The sequence below is a fragment of the Cydia pomonella genome, chromosome 14, assembly GCF_033807575.1.
Source record: "Cydia pomonella isolate Wapato2018A chromosome 14, ilCydPomo1, whole genome shotgun sequence".
Lineage (NCBI taxonomy): Eukaryota > Metazoa > Arthropoda > Insecta > Lepidoptera > Tortricidae > Cydia > Cydia pomonella.
Window position 1 is genome coordinate 9,306,864 of NC_084716.1, and position 8,895 is coordinate 9,315,758.

General features: G+C 38.4%; 1 protein-coding gene across 1 annotated transcript; it reads right to left on the reverse strand.

The window, feature by feature from the left end:
* Positions 1 to 895: 895 nt before the first annotated feature.
* On the reverse strand, positions 896 to 5,944 carry LOC133524864 (uncharacterized). Its single transcript, XM_061861012.1, has 2 exons — positions 2,932 to 5,944; positions 896 to 1,808 (listed from the first exon to the last, which is right to left on the reverse strand). Exons 1-2 carry the CDS (start codon positions 2,979 to 2,981, stop codon positions 920 to 922), a joined length of 939 nt encoding a protein of 312 aa, XP_061716996.1. The 5' UTR covers positions 2,982 to 5,944; the 3' UTR covers positions 896 to 919.
* Between the last annotated feature and the right edge of the window lie 2,951 nt (positions 5,945 to 8,895).

The window sequence follows — 8,895 nt, forward strand, 5'->3', positions numbered from 1 at the left end:
TAAAAATCATTAATCTTATCCCCTTATATGTATACTATACTTACTGAAATGAGGATATATTATTTTCCTTCACCGATTCGAATGCTGGAATCCCGGGGAATATCCATATTAACATAATGATTGAGGTCATTGACATCATGCGGCACGGGTCGTGCCGATCACTGGTAATGATCCTAAAACGGTTCCAACAACTCCGAAGATTTCTGCATTTTGCAGATAATTTAAGAAACGACGGTGATCGGTACTATAAGGCTTGAAACAGTGCTCGACCGACGGTCAGCGCTGACTGTCGGTCGGCGTAGCTATATCTATGCAAGTCTTAGAACGCGCACACAGCTACGCTGACGGTACGCGCGTGATTTGGTACGCGCGTACGGTCGGTCGAGCCGTCGGTCCGGCTCGTCGGTTGCGCGTACGTCGGTCGACCGACGAGCTATGGCTTGAAACAGTGCTCGACCGACGGTCAGCGCTGACTGTCGGTCGGCGTAGCTATATCTATGCAAGTCTTAGAACGCGCACACAGCTACGCTGACGGTACGCGCGTGATTTGGTACGCGCGTACGGTCGGTCGAGCCGTCGGTCCGGCTCGTCGGTTGCGCGTACGTCGGTCGACCGACGAGCTATGAGATCCTACGGATGCGTTCAGTGCCTCGCTGACGGAGCGACCGACCGGACGCACGTACGTACATTCAAATGCAAAAATGAATATCGACACAGAGCGCCTTATTTCTGAAGTGCGTCTTCGTCCGGCACTATGGGATTTATCGAATGAATTTTATAAAGACCGCGATGCAAAAAAAAGTGCGTGGCGAGAAATTTGTAAGGAATTAATTCCGGATTTCGACGACAAGTCTGACAATGAGAAAAAGGATGTGGGTAAGTAAATAAAACATCATTACTGTTGAAAAATATAATTTAATTAAAAAATACAAGAATCTTGCCACGGTAAACTACCCTCAGGTGACACGAAATAGTTGGCAAATTTGTCCCTTATTGCGTCACCTGATCTGATATTATTATTAATGTTCCTATGAGTGCGGTCGTGAAAGCCTACAACAGTTAGTGTATCCTGTATTCTGTATCCGTCTCTTTCCCGAATGTAGTTATGTAAAACGCAACAAGCCTTTATGATTGCTATTGTATTCGGTACGGAAGTATTCATTGGTCTGTGAAATATCTTAAATTTATTATTCATTATTCCAAATGTACACTCAATATATCTTCTAGCTCGGCTCAATCGATAATTAAATATTTTTTTCTTATGTGTCAGATTACTTCGCGCGAAAGGTTTTAAAACTTTGTTCGATATACCAAACGCGGCATCGCCGAGAATCATATACGGGAGGGGTTCTGTAGTATGAGGTAGTGCTTTTGGAGGAGGCAATATTATTTCTCCGTTATGTAACTTTGTAAATAATGAACTTCTTCGAAAAATATTTGAATCAGAATCTGTTCCATATGCTCCTACATTTATATAGGTGAAGCGATAGTCAGAATCACACATAGCCAATAGAACTACAGAATAAAACTTTTTATAATTAGCGTAGAGACTCCCACTATGTGCAGGGCAAATTATTCTGACATGCTTTCCGTCTATACAACCGATGCAATTAGGGAAATTTGCTATATTTTCAAAACCGTCAGCAATTTGTAGCCACCCTTCCTGTGAATTAGGTATCGAAAGACACTCTTCATGGAGTAGAATCCAAATGTTCTTACAGACTTCTTTTACAATTTCACCAATAGTTGAAGCCCCCAAACGGTAGCTAAAATGAAGATCTTTAAATGTCTCTCCCGTCACGAAATATCTGAAACAAAAAAATAACATTATTTTTTTTACAGAAAAACAAGTGCAGCAGAGGTGGAAAACTGCACGCGACGCTTATGTAAGGTGTAAGGCTTCATTGAACAATGTACCGTCTGGATCTGGAGGTAGAAAAAGGAAGACCTATGTCTATTTTGATTTTATGAAATTTCTGGATAATAAACGAGAATTGAATGCCGAGGATTCAATTTTATCAAATGAGGAGTTAAACGAAAGTGCTGGAAACGAAGAAGCTATCGTATCTCAACTTACCGGAAATGAAGGAGCTGTCGTATCTCAACCTACCGGAAATGAAGGAGCTGTCGTATCTCAACCCACCGGAAACCAACGAACTGTTGAATCTCAACCTTCAACTACCGATAATTTCAATATTAACCGAAACAACCAGATACCTGCCTCTAACCGTGGACGAAAATTCATACGAACACAACGTCAAAGAAATCGCAATGAAGATGAGTTTGACAAGGAAATGCTAGCTTTTTTTAAAGAGAATGCTAAAGTTATGCAAAATGATGATATGGCGTTTTTCTGTTCACTGTTGCCGATTACTAATACTTTTTCTATCGAACAAAAATTAACATTTCGTCGAGAGGTGCTAGAAAAAGCCTTCGAAATTTCAAGGCTCGGCTTAGACCGCCCAGGAACATCGCATTCTTTTACTTCATCAGATTCGCAACATACTACAAATGCTGTCACGTTGTACCCAGTAGTACAATCTCCTTTTCAAACACAGTCCCGTCAAACAAATGTACAACATTCCTATAGGGCAGACGAACAATCTTATAATAACGAACAGTCGTATATCGTAGAGGAAGCTCCTTCTCAGCAGTTTTATGTACAGGAAAATGATTCATCTAATAATGTAAATGTTTTAAGTAATTTTCTGATGTTCAAAAAATAAAGGTAATTTTTTAATATCTAATAAATGTTGAAAAAAAAGTAAATTTTTAATACAGGATAATTGTTGATAAGACAGAGTAATTGTTTAATAAATGTTAAAAAACGTATTTTTTTCATAAATGTTGATAAAACAGGGTAATTGTTTAATACATGTTGATAAATAATTTTGAGTATTTTATTATTGTAATAAATAAGTAGGTACTTACCTTAAAGTCACAGCCAATCTTTCAATAGGTTGGACAGAAGCTCGAAACATATTCGAATGTTTCAAAGTATCATGTAATCTTGCTTGTAGTTCATCGAAACAGCCCTAAAAGTGACGGATGAAAAGAGATTGCACGTAGCGGAAATGAGAATGTTAAGATGGATGTGTGGTGTGACAAGAATGGATAGGATAAGGAATGAGTATATAAGAGGAAGCCTGAAAGTTGCACCCATAATAGATAAAGTAAGAGCGAATCGCCTAGCGTGGTATGGGCATGTGATGCGGAGGGATGAAAGTCATGTGACGAGAAAGGTATTACGAATGAATGTGGAGGGATGGAACGGGAGAGGAAAACCTAGAAAAAAGGTGGATGGATTGTGTGAGAGATGACATGAAACGAACGCGAGTGAATGATGAGATGACGGGTGACAGAAAGATATGGAAGAAAAAGACATGCTGCGCCGACCCCAAATGAATGGGATAAGGGCAAGCGAATGATGATGAGTTCATCGAAACTTCTGATTGACATCTTGAAATAATCAAAAAACTTTTCCTCGTCTTCTTGCAATTTCGAAAATAGTTTGCAAAATTCACCTTCAAGTAACCGTTCTACAAGTATTGGATGTACATGATATCTTCGCCGCCTTCTATTTCGACGTCGGCGCAAAAAATAGCGTGCACATATTAGAGCATTTACAGCAAAAGGATTCATTTTTCTTTACAACTGTACACGCGCGTCGCAGTTCGCTGTCAGCGTAGCACTGAATGCATTTTCTCCACCGACGGTCAGCGCTGACGGTCAGGACCGAAGGTCAGCGCTGACAGTCGGTCGAGCACTGTTTCAAGCCTAAAATCCGGCCATTCCTTGAAAGAGTTCGTCTTAATTGTTTGAAAGTCGAAGAGGAAAACCATTTCAGCATTGATGAAATAATGGTTCCATACAAAGGGACTAGAGCAGGCTCAAGAAAACAATACATAAAAAGCAAACCTCGGAAATGGGGGTATAAAATATTTGTGCGAGCAGGAATGACCGGATTCGTGTATGATTTTTTGATTTATGGCGGAGAAGATACCTTTCGTCACGTTATATTTACTGATGACGAAGATTGCATGGGTTTAGGAGCAAAAGTTGTTATGTCACAAACGATTCAAGAACCTGCCTGTAAAGTACTTTGACAACTTCTCCACGTCTCTAGAAGGCCGCTGTAAAAAAAGGCATCAAAGGACAAACCAAATTTTTGTGCAGTAAATGCAATGTTAGATTGTGTTTGATTGAGGATCGCAATTGTTTTTATGCATATCATACTATATCTGTATTTTAAACTCTTCAATTTCCAATTCCGTTTTTCCTTCATTTTGGAAAGATGCTGAAGTTATCCCTTACCTAAGAAATCCAATCCTACTGCTTTCTCTGATTATCGTCCTATCTCTATCCTTCCTTTCCTTTCCAAAGTCCTTGAGCGCTTAATTTTCCAACAGCTTCTTTTCTTTCTCAACAATAATGATCTGCTGAATACTTTTCAATCTGTCTTTCGTTCGGGACATAGTACGGCTACTGCTCTCGTAAACATCACGGATGATATACGCTTCGGTATGAATGATCGTAAGTTAACAGTGTTAACGTTGCTGGACTTTAGCAACGCGTTTAACACTGTTGATTTTGACATTGTGCTGGCGATACTACGTTCTCTCAACATATCTCCTGCTACAATTGAGTGGTTTCGTAGCTTTCTAACTGGTCGTCGGCAACGTATAAAGGTAGATTCTTCCCAGTCATCCGGATGCAGCACGCAGGGCGGCGTGTTGTCTCCTTTGTTATTTTCTTTATTTATTAATTCCATTACCCTCAATCTCTCTTCATCTTTCCACCTTTATGCCGACGATCTTCAAATATATTCACAGGGTTCGCTTAACGATCTATCAGCTGTTATCTCGTCGACAAAAAGTGATTTACAACGAATTTCTGAAAGGAGCAGCAGCTATGGATTAAACGTTAACCCAAGTAAAACTCAAGCCATCGTTATTGGGAGCCCCAGACTGATTTCGAGAGTAGACTTTAATAATATCCCACCAATAATGTTTAACGGAGTATTGATTCCCTTCTCTCCCCATGTGGAAAACCTGGGTATTATTATGGATAAGCTGGGGCATCCAAGAAAAAGTGCTTCTTGGATGCCCCAGCTTAGCGAAGTTAGCAGGAAGATGTTTGCGTCAGTGGCTTCCCTGAGGAGACTCCGTAACTTTCTTCCTATCCCCACTAAAATTACGCTTGCCCAGACGTTGCTTAAAATTTTCGTTCCAGGTTACAGCAGTGTAAAAATAATGAAGGATCACATATGGACGATGTGATTTAAAAAAAAAAAATCCTCATTTATGTATTTTCATAAGCAATAAACAGTTTTTACCTAGCACAATTAGTTTATTTTTTATTCCTGTTTAAAATTTAAAAAGACTTTTGGTCCAACCTGTACATTACGAGTATAAGAAAACTGCACAGCGTAGGATTACGCGTAGTAGCAACTGTGTGTGACCAAGGGGCGACCAATATTAGTGCTATAAACACTCTTATTAATGACACTAAAGCAGAATATTTACGAAACAATTCCCAACTTCGTAAGGAGATATTTGTAGTGGACGAAAAGGAGATTATTCCTTTGTTCGACCCACCTCTCCTCATAAACGGTATCCGAAATAAGGCTTCGCGTCTTAATATCCCATGACAACAATATCCTCACAAACATATCCCAATAAATATGGGTTATGACACTATTTCTGTAAAATACACTCATGTACCTACAAAATGTCAATGCCTAATCTATCGGTGCGTCAATGACGTTATAATTAATCATGTTTGAAAACCCTGGAATTGAGGAAAAATTTTATATTGAGTAAAAATGTAAAATTTAATGAAATCATTTGCGTACGTGTAGCAGTTTATCGGAGCGATTTGTCACGTATATAGGCAAATACACAATGACTGCTGTATTAGACATATTACTTATTGTTTTACGTGGTTTTTCCGTTGTGGTTTCTGGATAACGTATATAAAACCATGACCGATGAATTATCCTAATTCATTTTAATACTCACTTTTACGAGTGACTGACCACGACTTACATTTCAAAGTTTTATTATAATAATTACTGATTAATCATGGAGCGAAGTACCGGCTCGCCTATAGAAGACTCTGCTGAGCTAAGGAAATTCGTTCTTATGAGAGAATGTCTTAAAGCAGCACAGAAACGGTTAGAAGAGGGACAAAAGAGAAGAGACGAATTAAGGATTGAAGAAGAGAAAAAACGCGAGCAGCAGCGGAAGGAGTAGGAACAACAGCGAGAACCTCGAAAATAATACCGGTTCTTGAAATATATGTGAATAATAAATGTTTTAAAACCAAGTACGTATTTATTAATTTGTAGATCAAAAAAATATTGTTCATTTTTCCTGTACAATCCTTAAATGATTTGAAATTCAAAAAATAGACTCTTTTAGGACATATGGTCTCCGTAGCACTTGACTAATACTATGTACTGACATTGATCTAACTGTTCCACTTTGGAAGTATATATATATTTTTTTTAGATTTCAAATCATGCCAAGATAATAGAAGAAATGCTAGGTGAGGACTGTTCATTACCAATGCCTTCATACTGTCGCTATAGTCAAGAGCCATAGGATCTGAGTCTGACGAAACATCCCGGTTCGATTTTTGATAAATATTAACTCAAAGTCATCACTCACTCACCTAGGGACAGGAGTGGGAGGTATCTTTGGCTTAAAAGAAGTGGTTCATGGGAATAGTTCAAATGGGCCCTCATACTTCTTGATCCGGCTGTTCCACCTCGTGTTCCAACCTAGTTCCACAGAATGTTCCATGGTAGGTATGGTAAAGTATTTTTTTTTTTCAATAGATAGAACGAAATTTTCTAAATTAAATTCTTAATCTGGTATGCTAATAGACCACGCTACACGTAGGTATTTTTTTTCCAAATTAAAATACCATAAGTGGGTCAAAAATGTCCATGTTCCAATGTTCCAAGGTGTTCCGGGGTTCTGGGACCTCAGAGTCGTCTACTGAGACCTCTACGTGATGTCCAGACTACTACTATCTACTACTCTTATATATATATATATATATATATATATATATATATATATATATAATTATTATTATTATTATTGAGTAAAGAGTAGTAGTATAGTGGCTAGCTGGCTAGAAGTTTGACGTCCGAAAACCCCGGAACACCTTGGAACATGTGGAACATTATGATTATCACCTCCTTAAAGTGGTTCGATTTTAAAACAAAAAATACCTATGGGTAGCCTAGTTCATTGGCTATTCAGATTAGAAAAGAAAAAGGGCTAATTCTAATCCCTTCATGAAAAAAAAAATATTTTCGAAACCTTGACCCTGGCACATTTCGTGGAACAGGCACTAAAGCCCGGAATCCTGCATTAAGCAGGTTCTTTCATATGATTCTATCATTACAAAGGAAAAGAATACTCTTGTATGAGATATTAGTAAAAATATTTTGGTATGGGATATTTTGACGTGGTACGCCGAAATAATTGTATGGAAAAAGACCTTAAATGCACCATTGATGGGGAGAGCAAAATCGCGAAATGGACACATGTTGTCAACTTATTTAAAGAAAACCCGGCATACAAAGGCATACGGCTTGTAAATAAACTGACAGTACCCCACATAAATCCCGGTAACTTTCAAAAGATGAAGGTGAAACTGGCTACACAAGTGATAAGCCAAAAAGTAGCAGTTACTATGTGATATCTAGCAGGTCAATAAAAATTATTTTGTCAAAATTATTTTTAATAACTGTTAACGCGCCATCCATGTGTGCGTGCGCGCACCTCGCACACATACACGCTTCATCTACGCAGTGCCGCGACCGGCGATCCGTTTAGATGCCGACACCACGCATCACTGGGTCGCGCGTCCATTATATTATTCTCATTCGAAATTCTTGTATTTAATCGCTCCGATCATTAAAATATTGTTAAAAATCCAAATCGTATCGCCTACATCATTTCGCAAGAACTTGCGCCAACAATAACAATAGTTTTGGTTCGGAATGCTTAACTTGTTGTTTGTTCTGATTATTTTAATTTCTCATACGTTTTCGAAGAATAAAGAGAGCCTTTTACAAGTTAGTGTATGAAAATAACAATACATATTTATGTTTTTTTTTAGATTATAAGAAGAAAGTGAACCTCGTTACAAACCCTCATTTCCTCTCTGAATATTAACGTTGCAGAAAATACTTGTCAAAAAACTATTTTTTTTTTAATTATAAGCTGACCGGCGGTTGACCCAAGACTTCATTATCCATCAACTGATGGAAAGTAAAGACAGAGCCTAAGATGGAGCTCAATGGTTCAGTAATAGCCTATTCACTCTAGTTTTAAAGAGACCGAGGTCATATTTGTCAGGGAATACAGACGACGAGAGCGAATTCCATTCCTTCGCAGTCCGCACCAAAAAAGACTAGGCAAATAATTTCATGCGCTTACAACTCGTGCATTCGCTTCCTACGCCAGGAAGCCTACCGCGAAAACTGAATTGCTGGATCTTTCTCTTTTACTCTCACCAAGCACTATCACTATAGTCGGGCATAATACACTAGAGGAGTTTATTTATTTATTAAAGGAGTTTAAATAGGAAGTCTTTAAGAATCAATAACAGTTTCTTTATTGTTTTCTTTTTCGGAACACAATACGTTGCCGCAGGAGTGCACCCAAACAGCAGACGTTTTTTTGTTTTGAACCTTGCCATAATCACCAAATGGAAGTTAAGTGCAGCTAACACATGCATTGTTAATGGGATGATAAATATGCAACCTACCTGTTAACAATGATTGCAACCTTGCCATAATTACCAAATGGAAGTTAAGTGCAGCTAACACATGCATTGTTAATGGGATGTTAAACATGCAACCTGTCTGTAAGT

Bases quoted from the DNA above. Each gene is read 5' to 3' on its own strand.
- LOC133524864 (XM_061861012.1), bottom strand. From the start codon at position 2,981: ATGTTTCGAGCTTCTGTCCAACCTATTGAAAGATTGGCTGTGACTTTA. The intron at 1,809-2,931 runs GTAAGTACCTAC...TTTTTGTTTCAG, and splicing joins AGATTGGCTGTGACTTTAAG to ATATTTCGTGACGGGAGAGA.